At 41.2% G+C, this 25,553-nt stretch overlaps 1 protein-coding gene and 1 long non-coding RNA gene across 3 annotated transcripts in view; one reads left to right on the top strand and one right to left on the bottom strand.

The window, feature by feature from the left end:
- Positions 1 to 1,385: 1,385 nt before the first annotated feature.
- camkmt (calmodulin-lysine N-methyltransferase) overlaps positions 1,386 to 25,553 on the bottom strand; it is a 146,823-nt gene continuing 122,655 nt past the window's right edge. Inside the window, exons 9-11 of one of the 2 annotated variants that reach the window (XM_049600218.1) lie at positions 20,288 to 20,351; positions 17,367 to 17,498; positions 1,386 to 4,271 (exon numbers count right to left, since the gene is read on the bottom strand). In XM_049600218.1, the coding sequence (XP_049456175.1) occupies positions 4,173 to 4,271; positions 17,367 to 17,498; positions 20,288 to 20,351 (295 nt within the window). In that variant the 3' untranslated portion in view covers positions 1,386 to 4,172. Of the gene's footprint in view, positions 4,272 to 7,600; positions 8,465 to 17,366; positions 17,499 to 20,287; positions 20,352 to 25,553 lie in introns of those variants that run through there. The other variant, XM_049600217.1, reaches the window with a different exon arrangement.
- On the top strand, positions 2,539 to 17,500 carry LOC125903346 (uncharacterized). The gene is made up of 3 exons (XR_007451293.1): positions 2,539 to 2,628; positions 15,910 to 15,999; positions 17,374 to 17,500. It is a non-coding gene; the product is annotated as an uncharacterized LOC125903346 (long non-coding RNA).

Here is a 25,553-nt window from a genome sequence, read left to right as displayed (position 1 = left end):
GCTGGCCCCTGTGCTCACTCTGTCTCTCCCTTCCTACATCTAACGTCCACTCTGAGCAATCTTCTTTTGGTTTTGCATCTTCAACACCGCCACAGACAGGCACATGAAAACACATTCGCTGCTTTCGTTGTTGATCTACTCACTCCACCCTTATTGTCTTGTTCATCATAGTTTAATAAATTGCTTGTTTTAATAGAACACTTCACCCCACACATTATCATTTGTTTATCAATGCATGTAGAGAATCCAAAGCGGGGGAAATTCTCGATAAAGTGAAGTCATAGGGGACCATGTTTAACACAGCAAAACTCGCTCAGTACTAACTAAACACATGCATTTTCACTCAAACTGCAATATTTAAATCACTTCTGTATAAACGGTCTCACACATACATTAACAGTTTTAGTGAAAATGAATGTTTTCCTAAACAAATCAAATGTAACAGGGAGTGAGTAACTGATACACAAATGGTCATCATGGGGTGAAGTATTCCTTTGCGTAAACCTCTTGCGTGAACTCCCTCTTTCTCACATTCCCTGAGCCAGTGTGTGACACTGACCACCAGGGTTTTGTTAAATGTCTGCTGATGTCACAGTGAGAAGTGTCCTAGCACACAACACTAATATCACAACAACAAGTGACGGCATCACTGTGTGAAATGTGACATCACCGCCAGTGCTCGAAATGGAAAAAAAAGTGCCGGTACTTATTCACATGTTGGCGTGTCAGGGATCGGTGTTTCATGGGTTGGTTTGCTCGTGGCAGGTGAATGACATGAACCTTTACTTAATTTTCTAGGTGGTCTGGTCGTCTCATCACTAATGGTGACGACAGACACAGGTGGTTTTACTGATGATAACGTTTACCAATACACCAATGGGCTCTTCACTGCTCATGTTAGCTTGCTGCTCTCGGCCTGCTGTCTTCTTCTGTTTGTGTTGTTTTTGTGCTACGCTTTTGCAGCCAGGGCAACGTTACTGTCATGTAACGGTACTTAGACTAGCTGACAGGTGAGCATCCCGTTGTGCCTCCAGTGCCCTCTGGGTAATGCAGTTCATTTAAGGCCATTCTGAATCTCCCAGAGAACTTGATATGGAGAGGGCAGAAAAAGACTACCAGCAGCTTGTGAGATGTGCCGGCACGAAAGAAAAAGCCATGTCACACCCAAGAGTAACTGTGGAAGTTCTGGTACTGCATGCCAGCGAGTACTGGCCCTATACGAGCACTGATCACAGCAGATTGTTTGTGTACCAGGTGGAGATAGAGGCAGTGATGTTGCAAGAAGCAGCAACAGTAAACCGTGGCACCTGATGCCAAAGTGTTGCAAACACCACAGTCAGTGGTGGTGATGTCACAGCAGACAGTGATGAAGTCACTACACACAGTCACAGTTGGGATGGTATTTATGCACTAGCCCACAAATATCAAAGGTATACAGCAAACTGCATTACAGATAAAAATGTAATTAAACACACTTCTAAACCTTTGCAATGGGAACATTTTTTGCAATGCAATTTAAGCCCTCAAAGCATTGAGACCACTGATAAAACTGGCTTAATTTACTTTTCTGAGTAGTTACACACAGGGAATACCGCTCATTTCTGAAGGTGGATTATGTTTTTTTCAACATGAGGAATGTAAACAGCAGCCACTGAGAGATACTGCATAGCTTCTTGGCTGTTGCATACAGCAATGGATCACAGTGAAATATGGAAACACTTTACTAGTGATAGGTACAACTTTAGGCTCAGGTGATCCTCTGACACTTGGCGTTTTTTTTAATACCACAAGAAACAAGAAACTGATAAATGCATGGAAAAAGACCTGAGTAAAACAGTTAGTTGTGCTGATAGAAAAGAATGCCAACAGAACATGAAGGAGCAATTGGTCTGAAATGTGTGAAGGTTTCTGCTCTTGGTGAGATTGAAGAACTATGGTTGCACATAGTTGATCAATATTTAATCCTATTTAACCCCGTATGTCCACTGGATGTGGCTGCGTCTGGTTTCTATTCAAGTGTGTTTTGTTTGCAGACACTTTTTGTGTTTTTCATGCATACTGAAAACATGTCTGCAGCTCGTTTATGATCACAGATACTTTGTTTTGTAGTCTAAATTAGCAGAGGAAAACTGTGACATTCCTTCCCTTTTTATCAGAGAAATTACATAAACAGGTGATATAGTTTTGCTGTATATTTGTAAAGAAGTGAATGCAGTTTTAAATTCATAGGCATTATATACATTCAAAAGTGAATGTAGCTCATCATAGACCTGCCAATCATGAATTTCGGCAGTAGATTGTCTGCACCCAGTGGACATGGGGGGTAAGAGATTTTCAAGAGGGCTGCATTATTTAAAAAAAAAAAAAAAAAAAAGGAAAGAAAATATGCAAATAAATCCTGTTCCACACAGTGTATCACACGTTTAAAAAACAACAACAAATCTATTGCACAGTATTGGGGTCACGTGTCAATAAATGCCATTAGTAGGAGTCATCACACTGATGTGCATGTGTTCTCTCTCTCTGTCTCTCTTTAGACTCACTTCCTGAAGGCGGGTTCAGACGAGGAGCGCTGAGCAGCTGCCGCAGGACCTGCTGAATGTTTGTGAACGAGTCAGGCTTCAGCTGGTGAGTCCCATTTCCGTTACCAAATATGTTTGATATCAACTGCTGTCAGTGCAACCTGGAGGGGTCATGACGGCATGGACTTTGATCTGTGGCGGTTTAAAACTTTAACAAATTAGCAGTAAAGCAGGATGTGATGTTGCTGTGTACTAGGGCTGGGAGATATGGAGAAAATCAAGTATTTCGACATGTTTTACAAAATACATCTATTGAGATTGCGACGATATTGTCGTGTTGACTCGTGGTGCTTTCGCAAAATATTTACACGCTGAGATTTTTGATAAATAATCCTCAGTAATGTGGATATACTGGCTGAGTGGATAAAGGCAAATAATACAACAGCTAGAACAGTCTGGTAAGTTCAGAAAATTACATCACTTTACTGCAATGCAGCCTTTAAAGCCAGAAAGACAACACTTATGATATCCAGAATCTAAGATGACATGAATCATGATACTGATATGTTGCTCTGCCCAAATGAGTATGCGAGCTGTAGCTCCTGGGCAGCAACAGTTGCTCCTTCGTCTGAACGCGCCTTAATATGTTAATGTACTGTTGTAAGTAATGCACAAAATATCCTTAATACTGACCTCTGACTGGGATGAATGAGTTATATTAGGAGAAATTAAAGCGGGGGAAGAAGGGAACAAAGAGAAATACAGGAAACTGTGAGCTGCTCCACAGTCTGCGATGGTTAATGAATTAGAGCTGGCCTCCATGCTGGGGCCAGAAACACAGTGGCATAGGTTAATACTGACTGGTTAAAGAGGGCCAACTGACTGAATAGCTGACAGCTACAGTAGGACTGACGGAGGAAATGTCCACGTTAATGACTGACCTGTTAACTGACTACACATGTGGCTGAATTGTTGGCTGGAATGATGAATGGATTACTGGCTGATTAACCACCACATTAGGTAACTGAATGGACTGGGTTACTTGTCTGGCTGGTCAGATGACTGTTTGGCAACGTGGCTCACTTTCCTGGATGGCTGATTAACTTAAGGGATGAGTGATTAGCTGATCCGAGCAGTGATTGGTCAACAGAGTGACAGGCCAACTGATTAAAGGGCCGGGTGATATCGTGGAGGTTGACATTAGTTATTTGGCATATGGCAGATGGTTGAAACATACTAGGGTGGAGTAGATCCGCCTCTCCTTTTCTTACTCCTCAGCCACAGCGAAAGTATCCCCACTGCTTCGGAAATGAGACGTTCTTCAACACTCCACTACAAAACATGCACGCTCAAATATTGTCCAAAGCCATGCATCATCTGATAATAAATCCTCTCAGTGGCCAGTATTAGTATGAAAAATATCTCAGATATGACCACAGCTTGATTTGCTTTCTGCGACTAAGCACTTGACACTGAGACAAATGCACCCTACTGTTTTCTAATACTGCTCTTTCAGTGCAATTCTTCCTCCTCACTTGTGATCGCTTGTGGTTCACATTGTTGACACGACTCTGTAGCATCGTTCCGTCTCACATATCCAGAAGCATGTGGAGTGGTACTGTGTGGAGCGGAGGGCTCATTTGTTTTGGTTTAGTGAATGTGGCTGACAGGTTGAGGTCCTTTGGTCAAGGTGATGAGGAGAGGGTAGTGGATGTTCTCATCGTATGCGTCTTTTCCTTCTGTCAGCATCTGAAAAACAAACAATCATGCAAAGTGTTATCCACACTGACTATAAATTCTACACAGAGTATTTACACGTATTTCAGTTTGGTGGAATATTTTGTCTGATTTCATCTGTATTTTGGGGCGTCATGGTTGCCTAGGGATTTAAGATGCTGACTGTGTGTTTGGGTCTGTGTTGCATGCAACCCCTTAACTGCTCACCTCTCCAGTGTCATGCTACTGAAATTAAGCAGACCAGATTTAAAAAGGTGGTCTTGAGTACAGTTCATGTGCATCAAAACATGGAGGTGGACTGCTATTGAACACAAGTGGCAGTTGGCGATTAGAGTTGCAAAGGCATTTTCACTGCTGTCTGGTTTCTAAAATAAAGCTTCCATTCAGAGTGACCTACCATCATGATGTGAGCATTTGCAGTGCATTTAAGGATGTACCCATACTTTCGATCACATAGATACTTCCTACCTGACATAATGAGTCATTCTATTGTTGACTACATTTACAGAGGTAGTAGTCCAGTGTGATCACTTCTGGTTGGTCTCTCTGAGCTGGTGGCTCAATTTGTCAGAACACCCTGCATATGTGTGTAGCACCCCCGGATCTCATCCTTGTAAGTAGGAAGGCCGACTAGAGAGTTATTCTTAAGATTGTTTCCAAAGTATAATGCAAAGGTTGACTCTATTGTATGGGCTTGGGATCTTGTGATTGGCGCTCCTTTCTGTAGCGTGTGACAAGATTAACAAATGTCACGTAGATTATGACGCAAGTTTACTCTGAGATGGATCAATATTACTGTGAAAATTGAGTGAGTGAGGTAATAATCTCTAATTTTCTCAGTATTTTCTGAGATCCTTCAATTTAAAAAACCCTGTCAATAACATCAAACCTGCAACATGACAGTTCAGACTGAGATGTGTAATTAAAGAACGCTGTAGAGCTCAAAAGCAGACGCTATTGAAGAAGATGGGCCGCACATCAACTGTGGATACATGTATCATAAACTAAAAAAGAACACTTTAACAGTTAGTATGAAATATCACCACCGCAGACCTCTTAATGGAAGTTTTTATGCCTTTCCTTATTAAATTGCTCTTCATCCTAGTTTGCAGATTTCTGGTTTAGAGGCCTAAAATCACACCAGTTTGACACACAGAAAAACTTTTATGGATTTTTATGCACAGTAATACTAATAATTTGTTAGTCACCATCAAGATTGAGGTTAGTATGCCACATGGCGCTGCAGTAATAAATGGATTAAGGCTGAAATGGACAGTTAGTTTCATTATTGATTGATTTGCCAATTGTTTTCTTAATTAATTTATTAACTATTAGATCTGTGAAACCTCAGAAAATAGTTCCTAATGTAAGACTTTTAGGAAAAGCAGAAAAATTGACACCTTTGCGTGAAAAATAGTTGCTTCTTCATTTACTTTAAATCAATCAATTGACTAATTAATTCCAGCTCAAGTGTGCACACTCTTGCGCACACAAATACTCTCACTTTCAAACACACACACACTCACACAGAGCTTTGTGGGATGCCCACTCCGTGCCCTTTTAAGCAGACTTGGCAGTTTGGGCATGCACCAGCTAATCAGCTCGCCCAGCGTCTGGCCAAATGATCAGAGACTTATGAAAGTGAGTTTAGTGGGTCTGCTCATGTGAGAGTGTGTGGTTGTCTGTGTGTGCATGTGTGTGGTGAGACCAGGATAGGGGAGGACTGTGTGAAAAGGTTTCTCCACAACAAACAGAAACTCAGACTGACCTCAAATTCACTCCCGTCAGCGGCATGTAAGTAATACGGAAGTGATCATCCATCAGGCTAATTACACTACGAACTCAAACGCTGACTGTGTGCTGTTTTAACAACAAATCAAGCCATTGTGTGAAAGTAGTGAAAATCATTAAGTTGCGGCCTTTTTCCCAGCATCAAAATATCCAGAGCAGCTTATAAGTCCTTTAATTGTGTTCTGCACTGCAACTAAAATACCACAAGACGTAATCATTTAACTTAGGTTGTAGAGTGTGACATAAAACAGTGATGTGTGACTCAACAATAACGATTTCCTAATTGCCCGAGGCACATAACATTTCCTTGCCTGATTGGACAAGTGGTAAAAAATTAATTAACACATCCTTTTTTTTCCGGCGCTGATGATTGAAGTAGCTAGGGAGTGAGCCATCGCCGTGCACAGTAGCGGTCGTGCACTCCTGAGAAAACAGCGGCAGGTAAAGACAAATTTTATGAGCCAAAGTTCAAGTGAGCATTTCAGTTATCCTGGAAACAGAAGTTTCGAAGAGGACGTGGGTGAAACTCCAACTATGTGTTGTGCAGTTTGATGCAGGTATTGGAGCATGTAGAAACATTTATTTAAATCAAGACTAAACATGACAGTTAATTTAGTTAATTTGATATCCGCTAATAACTAACAGTTTAGGGCTAAGTCATTAATTTTTAAGAAGAACTACTTCTCCTTAACAAAAGTTTTTCTTCTGCTCTGAGGTAGATCTCAGTGAAGCTACAATCCCTTCAGATCTCTCACTTTATTCAGCTGTATTGAGACAAATATACTGTAATACTTTGACAGGACAGTTGCGTACACAGTTATAAACACGTGATATGCAGAGTGTCTGTGCAGGTAGCATGTAGCAGCGGTTGAGTACAAAGAGTTAACAGGACTATGGACATTTGAAATAATCAGAGTATTTAAAGCTTCCTCTGGGTGGTTGTTAGGCCGTGTTCAGGCTGACATTAGCACTGCATGAAAAAACGCAATCCCCTATTCATTTCAATGAGACCACTGTGCTGACACAGCAGGGTGCCCACACAGAGGACCCAGCAAAAAAAACAAAAAGTTACATTTATGTGCTGAGCACATTTAAAAATAACAGGTGTTGACCAAAGTGCTTTAAAGGGAAATTTAAAATATATCAAAATTATTTCGACAGAATTAAACTTAAATATACAAAATTAAAACTATTTTATTATCCCACAAAAAACTGGCCCAACTTTTATCTGCAACGCATTCCTGGTAGATTACTTTATAACTGTTAATTATTAATGTATTACAGTAGTTTATGTTGGAGGTGTAAAACCAGAGAAGTGGTGATCTTGAACATTTCTTGTCACAGAACAATCAGTTTGTATGTTATAAATGGCTACCTGACACACCCCTCTCCCGTCTCGTCACTCCTCGTCCTAACAGAGTCAGAGATCTTCACCTCCACACTGTTTCTCCTCATTCTGCCTTTTTCTCATTTCCAAACCGCTCGTGTCTGCCTCTTCCCTGTCTCCCTCCGTCCCTCCCTTTCTCCCCCAGTGCCCTTCATGTGCGTTATCTTCCTGTGGCCATCCCTCCAGGCACCGGCCGGTGGTTGAACCTCTGACCCCTAGAGAGAGAGACTGATAGAGGCAGGCAGAGAGAGCGAGAGCAGACGGCCCAGGGGGTGGTTGGGCGTGGAGGGGCAGCTGCCTGCCCCCTGTGCTAAGCCTGCTATGGGGACCACGGCCAGCATTCACATTCAAATTCTACCAGGCGGAAGGAGCAAGGAAGCGATAGATGGAGGGATGGAGGGATAGAGCGGGCGGGAGGGAGGGAGGGAGGGGGCCTTAACACGGTGAGGGCTGAGAGCTCGCAGAGGTGAAAAGTTTAACAAGCAAAGCTGTTCCTCCTGATCGCAGGCTGCCTAATCAGCTTCATGGGTGGCTGGCTAAATCGGCTCTCAACGCGACCCCCCACCCCACCGACCCCACAATCTTTTCTCTCTTTTTATTTCTCCTCCTTTCCAAGGTGCAAGTCATCTATTTTATTGCCACTTTCGCCCCAGCTTCTGTCTCCCTCTCTCGTGCTCTCTATTTCTCTGCCTCTTTCTTTTTTTTTATTCTTCCCCTGCTTGTATAGACAGGAGAGTAAGTGAACAAGGTGGAAAAAAGAGAGAGGAGGGGGCTCTGAGACAAGGGAGGAACGGATGAACCGGATGTCTGGGGTCTCTCTCGGCAGGATTAGGAAACAGAGAATGAGGGATTGGGTGGATGGAGAGATGAGTAGAGGAAGGGATAGAAGGACAGGCTTGAATAAATAGAGAAGTGGGTCGTGATGTAGGAAATGGGAAGATAGAGGGGAGCAGAGGGAGGGAGAGTGGAGAAGGGTGAAGGAAGATATGTCAGAGAAAAGGGGGGAAGGGAGGGGGGAGCCAGGCAGCTGAGGGGGGGAGAGAAAAAGAGAGTGAAGGAGGGAGACAGAAAAGAAGGAGGCAGGGAAATGAGTGTGAGTGCATGGACACAGTGGGGATACTATTTATGCATGTGAGGGAGACGGGGTATCTACACATGTGCACACACACTCTCTTGCATGTGTGTGTGTGTGTGTTTGAGAGAAATTAAAATTCATGACTCTCTCTTCACAACCATTTGAGTAACAAGATTAAGATGGCGGGTTAGAAAATAGCGCTGGCATTATCAGGCTGCTTGCAGTCCCTCCAGCTGCTTGCCTCTCTATTCCACAACAGTGGGGATAAGAGGATAACGCGCTAGCCCTGTCTGCCCGTCCCAGCACACGCCTTACACTCACACACACACACACACTACCGCTGCACACCGGGCCTGCCTGCCTGCTGTCTGCAGTCCCTCGAGTGTGTGTGTGTGTGTGTGTGTGTATGTTTGGAAAACTGCAGAGTAGCGAGCTGGGGGTCTAGAGATGGTTTATAAAGAACGGCTAAAAACACTCCCTGCTCTTTTTTTTTCCCCACACACACACAAAGCAAACATTAAGACAGGCGGCATATTCCAAACAAAATCAAATCTGACGTGTGTCGAATCTGGCACAGCAAGGAATGCCAGTGCACTCACAGCTACCAGGGGTACGTTTGTTTAACGGCGTCGGTGCCAGATGGAGGGGCTTGTGAGTCGCTGTGGGAGAATGAACAGAAGTAAACTTTGCCTAAATGACAGACAAGGAAACTCAACCAATTACAAGATATTGTTGTGTGATGATTTCAGTTTTGATGGAAGTGTGGTGCTAGCTTGACGCCAGAGTCGGGTGATAACTTAGTTTATCAGTGGTATGAGATGATCGTAGAGGTTTACAAAGCTCTGCTGTCGATACTAATGATTCGTAAACAACATGTATTGGGACAATGAGCCAGTGACGGTGTTGTTTGAAGAGTTAGTGAATTTCATTGAACATCAGTCTGGTTATTGCCTCCAAGGAGGTTCTGTTTTTAGTGTTGTTTATCTGTTTGTCAGCAGGATTAAGACTTGATTTGAATGAAACTTGTTGGAAGGGTGGGCCAAAGGAGAGGCCATTAATTTTAGGAGTGGATCTGAATCACAGGGTGGAAACATAGATTGTCACTTTTGTTAACATTGCAAGACATGGCATGTGATGGCAGTATGGCTCAATAGTTACATAGCCAATTGTATAATATTGTGTATCTAGACATGTAGTAGTTGCGCTTATACTTGCATATCATAGAACACTGGACTATTGGCGTTGGTGGAGGTCTAAGCTCTTTGAGTACCTTTCTAGTTTTACATTGATTTTGCCTGTCCTGAATACTGAATATCAGTTTTTGGGCATGGAAGCTTCAGTGAGAAATATTTGTGATTGATTGAAGCGAGAGACAAAGGATACTTTGCAAGACGTTTCAGCTGGTTTGCCAAGCTTGTTGTAGATCTGTGATATCTGCCAGTTACCTTTGGCATATCTGGCACTCAACTTTTTGGGGTCAGTTTTGAAACTATTTTGGATGCCTGACTTTTTGACTTGACTTGCTAGTGTATCTGTAAACCTGTCACGTGTGATCACACTGTCCCAGTTTCAGTTGTGCTGGACTGCTGGTGACTGACGTTAGATGAGAGCAAGTTGGAGTCACAGAACGATCACTAAGTTTAAATGTCCTTGTCTAAGAGTAACTAATAATATCCTTTTATGCATAATGAATAATGTTACTGTAATATTAGTATTTGTTAATTTATGAGCTAGTGTTTAGGACTTAATAGTAAGGCTGCCCCCCAACTAAGAATTTTCCAGGTCAACCAATAGTTGTCATTTAGGACCATTAGTCGACTAGTTGCCCGCATGTTTACGATGTTATTATTAAATGATATATTTTGGTGGTTTGAGTTGAAGGTGTGAGAAAGAATAGTATCAGTAACATTGTTAACACTGTGCTACATTACAGAGAAATACAAAACCGTACTAATGAACCTTCATTAATATAGGCCTATATTTTATCTCCAAGTGCACGTCACACACTGAGCGAGCCGCCTGTTAATGACGCTGTGGGCTAATGGACATGTAGCTACTTCCATGTTTCAGATGATACGTCATGTTTGTAGTCGACCAATGAAGATGAGTTTACATATCACCTTGGGTTCGTCCTTCACCTTCTCAAAATGATCCCACACTTTGGATTTCCTGCCCAACATGTTATTAACTAGCCTGTGGAATAACCGCAGGTACCAGCCCTGGAGATTAACCTGACTCCTGTCTGACTGCTGAGCATGGACACTTCCTGTGTCTGTCCTTTCAAAGTAAATTCACACATGCTCCAGTGATTATAGGTTTTGATTGATTTTGACAAGGCGCAGCTTCTAATAGAGTTGCACTTTTTTTTTTGTTCTGCAACTAAGTGACCAATGAAATCTTGCCGACTTATGATGTTTTTGGTCGACTTACGTTTGGTCAACGATTAGGCCGCTACTTAATGTTATACTGATACTGGTAAAAAATTACTCATTAATATCTTTGTACTGACTTTACCCATGTCACCCTGTTTACACCAGCATGTCACAAATATTTAAGCTACACTATGCATTGTCCTCCTGGTAAACTGATACTCTGCTCTTTCTGCGTCTTACACGTTTCATTTTGTGCCTTGTTTAAGTTACAGCAGGTTACAGAATTTGTTTATTCATTACTACATTTTTAGTTAAAAAAATTAAAGATGTGCAGGCTTAATTTATTATTTGTATTATTATTATTATTGTTGTTATTAGAAACATTAAAAATTACTGATCAAATCAACAGATTAATGACACATTTTAACATTTTACAAAATGTAAAACATTCATTCAAACTCATTAAAAACAGGGGCACTGAGAGTAAAAGTTCATTTTAAGCAGGCGTTGCTCACAAATTAGAGACACTGCAACAGCTAGAATCGTCAGTATTAAAGACAGAGCACGTAGGCTTTTCAGTTCCTGTTTTTCTTCTCAAAATTGATACACCTGCTTTTGGTCTTTGATTGTTTTAAGCCACAGTGAAAGAAAATCCATAGTGTGTGTTCCACTGTTGGTTCTGATAGGCATTTTTCTTGTGTTCTGATCCACCCACTGAAAGTAAATATAGCTAAAGAAAGCTAATCTGTAGTGCAAATGAGTAGCAGCTGCTCATTTGGGGGCTTGTGTGTGTGTGTGTGCACGCACAATGGTAGTGTATGTTTCGCTGTGATATCATCATGAGGTGTGTTTGTGTGTAATGTCTAGCCAATATGCTGTCTGAGTGATGTCTGGTCTGTGCGGGATTGTGATATAGCTTGTTTCTTAGCTGTGTGTGTGCACAGTTTGTGTGTGTGTGTGTGTGTGTGTGTGTCTAGAATGGTCAGTCAGGCACATACAAGCACACACACAAACCAGCACACAGGGGTTGTTCAGAGTGTTCATCAGAAGATAAGCGGAGGAGACTTAATCACCTTCAGATGTGAGGGGGGCACTTCAACTTGTCCTCATATCCACATGCAGCACCTGACCCCACTGTGCATGTGTGTGTACGTGTGACTGTGTGTGTGTGTCACGCAGATGGAAGTGTGCATTTCAAGAGTGAGCTGAAAGGTCCGACGGTCCCCTTACATGCCAAAGAAAGGAAGGAAAACCCAACATATTTTCAGGTCCCTTTTTTTAAAAAAAAAAAAAAAATCCCATATCAATTTTAGTCTGAATTTCACTGTTCATGTTCTGTTGTCAGGCAACTCTCCTCACTAAACAGGTCTGAGTGGCAATTTTCCCAAGCAGTTGAGGTGCTGAACCATTAGAATTATTCAATGACTGTATTCTGTGGCCTTGAGGCCGAATCATTTCTCTCCGCAGCTTTCTCAAAAAAAGTTGTATTTCTTTTAGATTTAAGTCAATGGCAGCATCCACTCTAACGCCACCGGAGCTCCTTCTCTCTCTGTCCTTCTTAAATTCCTTTTCTCTTTCTCTCCTTAAAGTCCCTAGTTTTTATTCTTTCCTAGAATTTTGGTCCCTTTTCTAAAAATAATTATGCTTAAAACCACCACCTTTAGGATTTTAAACCGGAGGCCAGTCCTCAATTCAATGTACTTGTGTACAATGTACAAGTGTTTGTCCCATTTATACTAAAAGTCATCCGTGGTCTCTCTCTTTATATATTAATCCCTTCATCTGACCTATTTTGTCCATTTTCTTCCCAGTTTTAACTAAGAGAGGAGACTGAACAGAAGATTAAACTTAATTTTGTCCTCAATTCATCAGGAGTTACACACTAAATTTAGAAATAAAACTCAGCACAAAAGACATTAATATACCACTAACTTGATTTGCCAGTTTCTTTTTCGAGAAATGTCATTATTTCCTGAAATGTACTTACTGACAACATTTTTTAAGTTCATGAAATGTGACGTTATTGTACTGCACACATGTTAGAGGATGTCAGGGTGGATGAGTAAGTGTACACCGAACAGAGCAGGTCCTTTGTGGTCTTAAAGCCCTGACACACCAAGCCGATATTCGGCTGTCAGTCAGTGTTGGGCCATCGCGAGCGTCTGTCCCCTAGTTTTTGTGATGTGTCCGTCACCATTGGCTCTACTCAGCTCTTGCCAGCTGTTTTCCAGCCCATTCAGCATGTTAACTTGTTTCAGACCCTCTGATCATTCTGATTGGCAGTTCAGCTTAGTGCACAAGAAGAGAAACGAAAGTGAGGAAAGCAAACAAACTCATTATATTAGATGAGATTTTTTAGCCAGTGAGCTCTTCAGCAAAAAGTACGGATGGCCTGATCAAGTATTTTTTGCCTGTAATTAGGGTTAAGATTTTATCGATACTCTTATTGGTTCTTTTTCATTTCTAAATAATTGCTTTTTAGAAAATGTATTAATTTAAAAAAAAAAAAATTCAGAACAGGATTATTGAATATTTTAAATAGAACAAATTGTTGTTTCTAGAGCAGCAACAGTAATTTTTACAACAGCAAATTCACCATCTAATAATATTCCTGACTTCACAATACTGAGTGAAGTTTGGTATTTATTAGTCACTGTAAGTCAGTCCTGCTGTCCTCTGTCCTGCTCCCTCTCTGCTGATGTGATTCACTGCGTGCAGGTATCATTAGCACTGGTAGAGGGAGGAGAGGCTGTTTGTCTCAGCCAGCAGCTAAGTTTAAAAGTATCTGCCCAATTTTAAGATTAACTGTCAAACTAAGTTAGTCAACATACAGACAGCTGTCATTTGAGCTTCTTAGTAACAGTATACTATTAGCCAAACTAGCGTGCTATCCTTGTGTAACACATAACGTTAGTGAGGGTGGATGAGAGACTGAGGGCGGAGCATATTGAATATCACTGTCTACATGTTCATGCTGCTGAACACATGTACTGATTAAGTATTGGCTTCTTACTCGCTTAGGTTTAATTGCACTTATAGTAACAAGTGCAGCTGCCGAGTAATTTTTTCGAATTATCTTCACTTTGTCTCCACCGCAACCACTCAGCTGTTCATTGACCACCTTGTCGAGGAGGTGTGTGTGTGTGTGTGTGTGTGTGTGTAGATGTGTAGGAAGTCAGCCCAGGCTCAGAGCGCAGGTGAGGCTGCAGGATGATAATGAATTAAACCAAAATGTGTAAAAGTACCGATAAAAGAACCGATACCATCAGAGCTTATCAATACTACGGTCTTTGATAATTTAGTCCCGGGTTTTGGGACCCGTCCCTACTCCCAATACCATTTATTTGAATATTGTTATTATTTAACGTTGAGTATCTTTTGATGCAGAGTCCTGATCTGATATTCTTTCTCACACCTTCAACTTAAACCATTGTGTTGCGCCACCCAAAATGTATCATTTAATAATTAAATTAATATCGTAAACGTGCGGGCGACTAGTCGGCTAATGGCCCAAAATGATGACTATTTGTCAACAAGGAAAATTCTTAGTCAGGGTACAGTTTCACTGTTATGTTGATAAATAAAATGTGACCTGGCTGGCATTATGTTTCCAAAAAAAACAAAAAATGTTTTTTAATTCAAATTGTTCGTATATTAACGAACATTTTAAGAGGCAGGATTTGCACAGACTCACAGTATCACATGAGAACAGTTGCCAGCGACCCTCTTGCTGCAGGGTAGTGTCAGATGTGAGTGGGACGACTTGACCTGAGCCTTAAACCTGTCTTGAACCTGTAATTGTGTGCTCGCTCAAAATACAGTTTGAAAGACTCACTTCAGTATAGAATGTGAGTGAATGTAAAACTAAATTTGGTGAAGGAAAAATGGTAAAGAGAGAGAGGAGGGAGATTTTCCTCACTGAGGTTTGAGTCACTTTAACAGGCACTTTAATGACCAGTCTGTCCAATTGCCCCACCAGTGCAGGTGAATGTGTGCACCAATTTAGCCCACTCCTTGCTGTCCTGTTCTTCTGTAGCTGTGTGTAATGGAGTTAACAGCTGGACACCACTTCTTTTAACACTGCCTACTCATGTGCTTTCTGTCACTCCTCTTCTCTTTTCTCTGTCCCTCTCTCTCCTTCCCCTCACGGTGCCGAGTTAAGGCAGCTTTTTTTAGCTCCTGTGTGCCTCACAAAGTGTCTCACAAAGTGTCTCTAAACATCAAACGACAGGCTAATCCGCTAGTTTTTATTAAAGCTGAGGGCACATGACTCAACCTGGACTGTTGCTGCTTTCTTCATTATGCAGCAACAGATTCTGCACATTTTGAAAAAGCAACTGAACTGTAATAACCGGCATTTTATCCACGTCTATTTTAATACAACACTCACATGTTGTTGGCCTCTATAAAGCAAAATGAGCGGCTTCATCAGACTCTGGATTCCCTGGTTTTTACAGTGTAGTTGCGAGAGCTGGGACAATATGCTGATCTTTCAGTTAGATACTATCATGATTCCTGGGTGCCAATGTGATATGTACGCTTATGTACGATAGCGCATCACTATTCTACTTGGTAGTTGTAGGCTAGTCCATCGTGGGACGGTGATAGCCATATTTTCTCACTACATCTGAGCCCTTCTTACCCTGAGGTGTATTTAAAACCCAAAAATGTGAAATTATCGTATCTGTTATCGGCCATGAGAAGCAGGTAATTATCAGTTATCACGTTATCGTTGCATCCCTAGTATTACAGTTTTTTAAGTGTTGCTATTTGATATTACAATTGATTGTGTACTTACTGTAATGTACATTATATATACAATAGACTGGAATAAAAAATACATTTTTGAGGTAAATTAAGCTGCTGCATGTTGCTGTCCCTGCAGTCTTTCCCATACTTTGATTTATATCATCATTGACCACCACTTGTTGATTTTCTATTTTCTTTAGTCTTTAAAACAGCCGTGTATTTCGCACTAATTTCCTCAGGCTCTCATCCTGCTCTGGCTTTCTGTCTGTTTACCAGATGCCAATGAGACAAGAATTAGCTAGCTAGCCATCCTGCAGTCGCCCGCCTCTCCCCGCTACATGGAGACCATTCTCAGGAGGAGAGCAAGTAAGAGCTCTGGAAACTAAGCTCACAGTAGCAGTGCGTTAAATTAGTCTCAGAACCTGCGCACACACAACAGTATCAGCAAGTGGAAAAGCATCCTCGCGAGGGAGCACTTCTGCTCTGCACATACAAAATGAGGTCTGCGAGAACAGCGCATGCTTGACCCTCCCAACAAACGTGCTCGACCCTCCCTACACGCTTGGTTCTGCTCAACACTTGCGCGATGCAAAAAGTTGCATTTTGAGATGGGGACAGTGATTGGGGTCTTCACTCCTTTGATTGGTCACTTTCAACACCAGCGTTACTTTTTGCGCGCAGAATCATCAGACAAGAAGATGTTGGAGGAAAAATTGGTAACTTAACCAACGATACTCTATTCTGATTTCTAATTTCCAGACTCTCTCTGGTTTCTAAACCAACCTTAACAGTCCACATGACAGAGGAACATTAACGTTAGTCTACCATACCATGAGCTCATTTTGTGGAGCTCAAAACAAAGTTAAAGAAAGAAAACAACATCAACTAGACTGACCACTTGCACTTAAAAAAGTAAGAGAGTAATATTAGCTAATGGCTGAAAGCACTCCCTGTTGCTAGCTAGCAGGAGTTACATCCATGGCTAGCACTATTGAAAACTACATGAATCATATATGACACTGCTGTCAACACAAATATGTAACATTTTGGTTAGGGAATTGTAGAGGTGGTGTTCCTCACATTTAGGTTAAGTCAAAGACGGTTGAGAAACCAGAGAGAGTCTGGAAAGTAGAAATCAGATTAGAATTTCTTCGGTTAAGTTACCTCTTTCTCCTCCGGCATCTTGTCTGATGATTCTGTCAGCAAAAATAAACTGGTGTGACCAAAGTGACCAATCAAAGGAGCAGAGACCCCAGTCACTGTCCCCGCCTCCAGTCTCAAAATGCAGGTTTTCGCATCATGCTACTTTTGACATAATGCAAGTGTTGAGCAGAAGTGAACGGGCTTTTAGGGAGGGACGAGTGCGCACTCGTCACAGCGTTGTGCTCGCAGACCTCATTTTGTGCATGCAGAGCAGAAATGCTCCCTCATGAGGAACAAACATACGGCATGTTAGTATAGTATTAATATGGAATGGAAAATAATTTAAATACATCCTTGAATTTTAACCAAAACATTTTGTTACTACTGTTGTCTTGGTTGAAACTTTCCTCATGGTGAGAAAGTAGACAAACATTTATATAACTGATTCTATGAACACCTTGCCTGCAGACTTTGATAGCATTAGTTTGGATTATATTGTGATCTCTGTACAAAATGACTTTACGAGATGCAGTGTTTTGGAGACATGCTGACTGTCTGAGTGTCTTTCTATTCTTGTTTATGCTTCTTACCTTTAAGTGAACATCCCAGACCTGAGCATCGTACTGCTGGTGTTGAGCGGCGCAGAGTCCGGCCTGCTGGGCCAGTTGACAAAACAGTCTCAGAGTTTCACCTCGCTGTGGAGCAAACACCAACGCCGTGCCCTGGATGGAGAACGAGAGGAGTTGGATAGTGAATAAAGTGGCACAGTACAGTTATGGGCCACTTCACACATGCTTTTCACACACATATACATACACTGTTATTTACCAGTATGTCTCTCTTTCCTTTGATTTTCAGTACATGAGATAATAAATCAGAAATATAATATGAACATGTGTATGTGAGGTGCAGGACTGTGTGTGTGTGTGTGAGAGAGAAAGACAGAGAGACAGTTGTGCACATGCATCACAGACGTCCTGCAAATACTAAGAGGATTACCAACAGGTTCAAAGTTTCTTTGAAATCCTTCAGCTTTCAGTTGTATTTCATGTTGATCATGTTATTATTGTTTTAATTAAATGGAGCAAAGACGGATGCTCACACAAACAGCAAATACACACAACGCAAGATCACAACGGCTGACGGATGATTTTTCATCAGTATATCCAGTTGCATTTTCCCCACATCCCCCTCTCTCTTTAAAAACACACAGCAGAAGCAAACAAACAGCTCCTCCCAGCACTAATCAGCTGATTAAGGGGATCCAGCCCACCGGATGGACCACCTTTGTCAGAAACAACAAATTAGTGCCATTAGATGGGAGAATTAATTGCTTTGTTAATTGCTTAATCAGCTTAGCAAATTATTAAATATTTGGCAAAGCTTGTTGTGGCAGCGACAGTCTGATGGCCGACACTCAAATCATATTAGCCCCTGAATTATCTCCACTGGATTAAAGAGACAGAGACATGAAGAGAGACTTAACACACAGATGTACAACAATGGCCAGATGTCACGTCTGTCATTCGACAACAGCAGCTTCTGCGTTCAGCTGCAACCGAGACATATATTGAGGTTGTTGGTGTTTCTGCGCATGTCACTGTATGAAATGTCAGCTGAGGAAACGCGTGTCACTGTCGACTGCTATATTAATAATATAATCCTTTTGTATGTCTAGTTATCTCTGTCATTTGTGACAACTGTAATAAAGAAACTGGATTTTAAAGGGTCAGTTCACCTATTTTCTAAACATATTTTCTCATTTACCAAATTGTGGTGTCTAACTAAGCAGCTAGGTTCAGTTATATGTGCCCAGATTCTGAGATGTCTGTCGCTGATTTCTGCTTCCACCCCCAGTAAGATGGAAGTGAATGGAAATTCATTTGAGGTGCTGACAGCATTTAAAACTGACATTTAAGAAATACAACAGCAACATCTCTTCCCAGAAGCAGTGGCCCAGTTGTGCCGGATTATCCACAGAACATGTGGTCAGCAGTTTTCACTGAGACTATTTCTTCTGTAGAGAGTAGTTGTAGTGAAAACAGGTCACAGCGAGGTGTGTGGATTAGAGCTTTGATTCACAGCCTGGGCTCGACTGGGCCGGACTCAACCTGCAGGGTTTGGGCCAGGCTGTAATTTTTTTTATCATCCTGGGCTTGAATCAGGTCGGGTTCTCAACAATTTACCAGTTTGTTTTATCCAATTAAACTGGCTGTTCTCATGTGTAAATGGTAGTGTTTTTAATCGACCGCATCAAGAGGGAAACACAGAGAAGGGGAAGTGGGACAGTGACGGAACAATGACGCAATGTAGTGAAGATCTGAGGGAGAGACAGCTTGTGTGAGAGACGGATGGAAAACGAGAGGGGGGGGGGGAGAGAGGCTTCAAAGTGACTTAGTTGGCAGTGTTTGCCTCTGCTTCTCCAGCAGTGGAAGAGATGTATGGAGATCATCATCTGTGCGCTGCATCACCATGAACCACCGTGCATGACGACCAACTATTTAAACAACTGAAGAAAGATAAGAAGAAGTAGTGTGAGGAGACACGGCAGCCCTTAGCTTGTGATAAATGTTTTGATATTAAAAATATGTGTCGGAATATATAAAATATAATGTGGTTTTGGTTTTTTTTTAACAGTAGAAATTTGTGGTTTCAATCAGGTTCGGGCCCAAAACTGCTGCCGTGGATCGGGCTTGAGTCGGGCCTGATCAGAGCTCTACTGTGGACTAATCCAAGACACAGGCACAGTGTTTATGAGAGGAAAGGTTGCTTTTAAATTTTGCCTTTTCTTGTTGCTTTGTTTTTTGTAAATGGGTGAACTGGCCCTTTAATGACTTGCTGTTGAACTGAAATCAACAAAACCTACATGTTTCTAGTTTGTCATATATAAAAGATTTCAAACAAGATCCGTGTTGGGATTTTAAATAAAGACAAATCTATTTTACACAGTTTCTCTCTATAAAATTTCCCTCCATTTTTTTCGCTTTCTCTCTCTTCTCACTTTCCGTCTTTTCCATCCATCTCTCTCCTCCTCCTCCTTCTTCTATCCCCTATCTTCCTCCCTCCAGCGCTGTTTTCACCTCTTTTTCATAAACAGATGCTCCCTATACCAGGCTGGCCTCTGTACTTAAAACGCACCCCTCTTCCCTCAGATGAATAGAAACCTCAACCCTATCTCTTCCAGCCTTTTGCTTTTTTTCCCCCCATTTGCTTTGGCTGTCACAGCGTGGGGTCTTATCGCGAGGCCAAAAGGGAGAAGTTGCCTCGGATTTATGATTAAGGGGAGGCAAGAGAGAAAGAGACGGAGATCAGAGCGATGCATTCAAGTTGCTCATAATAAGCATTAAAGCATTACATGATATTAATCCTGTCAGACTATTAATGTGTATAGGGTTTTGGGCGAGGCCTAATTATGATTGAGAAGAGTGGGTGGTGATTTAGAGGAAGGGGATAAGCAGAGATATATACAGTGGGCACACAGAGGCAAACACATACACACACACACACTTACGTTGGGTTGCAGTAATCTCCTTATAGCATCAACCAGGCTGGCTCTGTACTGGTCGAGGAACAAACTGAGAAGGAGAGAGAGAGTCAGGTTAGAATGCATTCTTATGATAGCAGCTCCAGATAAAGCAGCAGGCTATTTATTTTCTTTTGTTCACAAATAAATCCACCAACAGGAAGAAGGGAAAAACAATTTGCATGAGTAAGATGCTCTTCCCTTTTTGTTTGCGTTTGAGTTTCCATGTGTATTCACCTCAGCCTGTTGTTGAGGCATTGAGAGCAATGCAGAACATCAGAAAATTCAACACGCACAGATACAATCGGCAACATTAAACACACACACACACACACACGTGCACCCACACACATACACGCATTTACTGGGACACTTCAAAGCGGTGCAAAAGCACCTTGAATTTGTGGAATTAATACCTGGAGTGTGAGCTCTGAAGTTAATATGAAGATAGAAGAACAAAAACAACACACAAAAGGAAAAATAAATCAGAAAATAAATGTCAATAAAATCTAATTAACTGGTTCCATTGTGCATTAAACACCACTGTACTGTAACTGGTGTGTGGGTGAGAGTGTGTACATGTGAAGTAGAGCATTGTACATGCATGTTTGTTTTTTTTCCACCATTTGTACAACTTCACAAACAAAATGATTAGAACCACATTTAAATAATTCAGATACCATATATCAAGCTATCATACTGCCACTGTGTGATTATAAATAAGTCACAACTCAGTATTAGTTTAACTGGGTGATGTCAGATAAACTGTGCTCTATGGTGGAGTGTGTGTACATGTTGCAGTGCATTCATGTTTGTATTTGTGACAGTATGTTTGCATGAAGAAGTGAAGTCATTTACAGTTGAGGGGATGATGAAGAGAACAAGCGCTGGCTCGAGTCAAAATGAGTCTATAGCAGTGGTTTCCACCTGGTCCAGCCACGGGGCCCATTTCTCCTCAGTCATCAGTTTAAGGTCCACACAGTTTAATACATTCAGTGTAATACTTGCATTTGGCCATGTCATTGAGCTAGTTTGCTGTCTCTGTTAAGTAGCTGTCCATTTATCACTTACTCACTCCCAAACTACAGAAATGGCACTTTAAAATAAAAGCTCTGTGCCAGAAATTCACTGTACCTAAGTATGAAGTGTGTTTTTGTAAAACTAGACACATTTGAGTCAGCTGCGGTCCATTCAGAATGGACCTGCGACCCACTTTTAGACTGTGACCCACCAGTTGTTCTACAGGACATTTTTTTCTGAGGCGGATAATTGTATGAACCAGAGAAGGAAGGGATGCTTTTTGTTAAAGGGACAAAAACGGCTTCATAGAGAAGAATTTCACTGCTACAAATGTGGTCTTTTCATAAAAGTAGAAAGATGCAAATACTTTTGAAATTGGTGCTACATGACCAGAGAAAACAGAGAAACCGGGGCTGTGGCTTTCGCTTCTGCTCAAGAGGTTGAAAACCTACAACTACCAGAATGCACTGCAGCACACCAGACCAATAAATGCTCGGGTTGTGGGTGACATAATACAAGCTTGTCCGTTTTGACACAGGAAACAATATGGCGGCTGGCTTGTAACGAACAATCTTGATTACAGTTACACATTAAGCTAAAATATGTATCCGAAAACATCTGAGGAGAGAAATAGGCAGTGCAGGAACAAAATCTTCATCACCTCTTTGTGTTACCGTTCCATCTCAATTTTTTCCAGCATCTGTTTTTACAATACTGAAAACAATATTACACCCACTTCTTGTTCACTAATTCTTGTACAACAGCCAAAGAGTGCACTAAAATATGTTTCTGGCAACGTTTGAGGCGAGAAATAGAAAATACAGCAACAAAATCTTGGTTTTTATTTGATAAGCACCGCCAAGTTTCACAGTTGGATTAGAATTTGGTCTAACTTTGAGAAAGAGATCTTGATCGAGTTCTGCACACCTTTGTGTCCGCGGTGGCGGGCAAACGAAAATGCATGAGTATAATCTGTAGTTCCACTAACAGCCATAGAGCCTGCAAATTTTAGAACTAAAAATTCAGTGGACAAAAAACGAAATGTGAGTTCAATATTGACAAAAAAAGGTCATTTATGTGTTGAGGGAGGTCATTGAAAATAACCTGTATCATTTTTTAATTCTGATATGAATAAACAAACATAAATTAGGTTTCAATAAAGTGTTTCTTCCACTATCTCTGCTGTACATAATTTACTTTTTTAAACAAGTTGATTTTACATAACAGTGAGTTTTTAGATGGGACAGGAGATAAATGCAACGCACACACGCTCACGCAGGCCCAAATCGGCTCCAATCACTCTAAACAAAGTAACACCTGTCTCTATGTCCGCAAAGGCAAATTTCAATCCATTATGCAAGTAAGTAGAGCGGCGTGTGTGTGTCAGCGTGTTTGTGTGTACCTATTATCACAGATGAGAGCGGAGTAATTTGACTAAAATGCAACAATACATTGCAGATTTGAAATAATCCCACACATCCGTCCAACTGGCCAGTGGAGTGGCAATCTGGACATAACTTTCCAATCACAGCTTCTGACCTCTCCTCAGTCAAAATCCTCTGATCCCAGTGAGGGACGAGAGGTGCACGTCACAGAATCTGCTCTGCTGCATCTCATGCTCATACAGTACCTAATACCAAATACAGCGCCTACCATCACAACCAGGATGTGTGCACATATGTGTGAAGTTTGTTTTTCCTCTAAGGTTAGACAGAAGTGCAAAGTTTATTTGACTTGAAAGGTGAGAGGTTTGCGTTTGGTTTGTTTTGCCACAGATATCAATTCACGGGAAAAGTGAGTGTTAAAGAAAACAAGGAAGTGAGCTAGTTGGGTGGAGACATCAACTAAAACACACACACACACACACACACACACACACACACACACACACACACACACACACACACACACACACAGAGGTCAGAGAAAGGACACCATGTCATTAAGAGGGCAACAGTTAAATAACATAAAGAGCCAAAGTCATTGCTGATAAAAGGTTTCCTTTAATAATGTCTACAGCTATAACATTATGATGTGACAAATACTACAGTAAGTAAACCTAATAAAAACTACTAATTACTGTGCATCATTCAGAGAAAATCCAAAGTTTAACTGCTAATTAAATTATGCGTCATATACAGATATCTATGAGAGATGGTGGAGCCATTAGTTTAAGATTATTATTGCAGGGAGGGGATTGTTAATTTGAAAAAAAAAAAAAAAAACAGGATGAATTAAAGTTTGTGGAATACAAAAAAAAATGGTATGAATAACAAAATATGCAAAATGTTCTGATCCAGAGAGTGAGTCAAAAAAGCGTGCAGTCGGTAAAAATTTAAAGCAGAAAAAAAACCCACCACTGCTAAAAAGTTGGTTCGCATCAGGATGCATGGCACTTTGCAGTTTGCCTATGAATCATATGTTGTATCTGCCCATCATATATCCCTGTTGGTTAATTTTAACTTGCTCCCAGTGTTTGTGTTTGACACAGTTTTAACATTTGGCACATGTTGTTATCATTAATGTCTAGTTGTATTTTGTCTTAGGTGCGAGAGCTGATTGCCTTTGACTTCTTAAACAGCCAACAAATGCTGCTAATCATCATTAAAATAAACATGAGCCACCTTTGCAGCATCTTCTTCAGACTCTATCTCCTTTTCCATGAAGCTCTAATTGAAACAGGTTGAAACGATTCCCCACGGAACTTGAGTAACTCGAATAACTCATCGTATTCTTTGCATGAAAGCTTTGTTTAATCCACGTATGTACAGGTGTTTCACACAGATGATTATTACTGTCACACAACACGCCTACACTGTGACAGGTGATTTCATTTGATGGTGTAGAATTGCAAAATGGAGGAAGAAAGAGAAAATGGCAAGGGGTGAGGAGAAGATACAGACCTGGAAAACTGTGGGATCATTTCAAGCTGAACCAAAATAAAAACTACGTACAGTACGTCTGTTGTAAAACCAAACTAGCCTACCACAATAACATGTTGTCATTGCTTCATGATCTCAGCAGAGAGCATCCAGTCTGCATCCAGTCTACATCCAGTCCATGGAGCGACTCAACACAAGGTAACATTAGCATTGAAACTAAATCAATATGATTGCAAGATGAGATGAAGGCCCCCGATGCCTGGGTTTGTGTTGGCTGAATAAGAGTTGCTACAGCTGCTAACTACAGTTTCATATCTGAAGCTCGCACAGTTTCCTTCTGGCGAAATAGGGAGGAGGTGGCACGCACGGGAGTGAAGTGGCATGCTATCATTGTGATAGTCATACTGACGCACACATGGAAGTGCATTGCATTCACTTTATTAGGTAAAAAATGGACACCTTGTCTCGTAGTTACAAGATTTTATGCCGTAATTATGAGATAAACTCTCGTAATTTCATAATTAATTCTCTCGTAATTACGACGTAATGTGTCGATTTTTTATTTATTCAATGAATGCAATGTACAGGAGACCTGTCAGATATTCTCTTTTGTATTTTTCCTATTGCTCTTTAATACAGCAAAATATTTCTTATCCAATTACTCGATGGAATAATAGGTAGAGTAAAAAACCTACAACTACCACTAGCACCACCACAATCACCCTAATCCTAATACTTTTTTTATATTTTTATATTTATTTACTTTATTTTACAGGTAGTACCTGTACGTGTATAAAAATATTCATTTACATTCAACTGCTATTATTTCACCACCAAACATCATTCAGATACTGACATTATAGAAGTTTCTGGCCTCACTTCGCTTTAAACTTATAATACAATGAAGACAATGCAAACTTTAATCTCATGGGACAGTTTAATGTCTCACAGTCTATCAAACTGTTTGGTAGGGAGCCAAAGTTTAATGATGCCAGTGTAACATTTATGGACTCTCTAATTGAGTGGACTCCCCCTTTAAGGTCACCTCTGACGCCCCCAGACTGTCAGAGACCTATTGTCTGACGCTGACCCCTCCCACCCAGGACAGCCCAGACAACTCCAGTCAAAACTGACTGGAGGTCAAAGGGCATTAAAAGGGCGTGTGTGTGTGTGTGTGTGTGTGTGTGTGTGTGTGTGTGTGTGTGAGGGCGTTGCTGCTATATTTGTCTGCTTACACACGTATGTGAACACGCAGGATGTCGTCAATGCTGCAACGCTGAGCCCATGGAAACACATGACATCATCTGTCTGATGAATCTCTGAACCAGACTCCCTCCTCATGATTTGAACCG

The sequence above is a fragment of the Epinephelus fuscoguttatus genome, linkage group LG16, assembly GCF_011397635.1.
Source record: "Epinephelus fuscoguttatus linkage group LG16, E.fuscoguttatus.final_Chr_v1".
In the NCBI taxonomy this organism is placed as follows: Eukaryota; Metazoa; Chordata; class Actinopteri; order Perciformes; family Serranidae; genus Epinephelus; species Epinephelus fuscoguttatus.
This window is presented reverse-complemented; position numbering and strand designations above follow the sequence as displayed.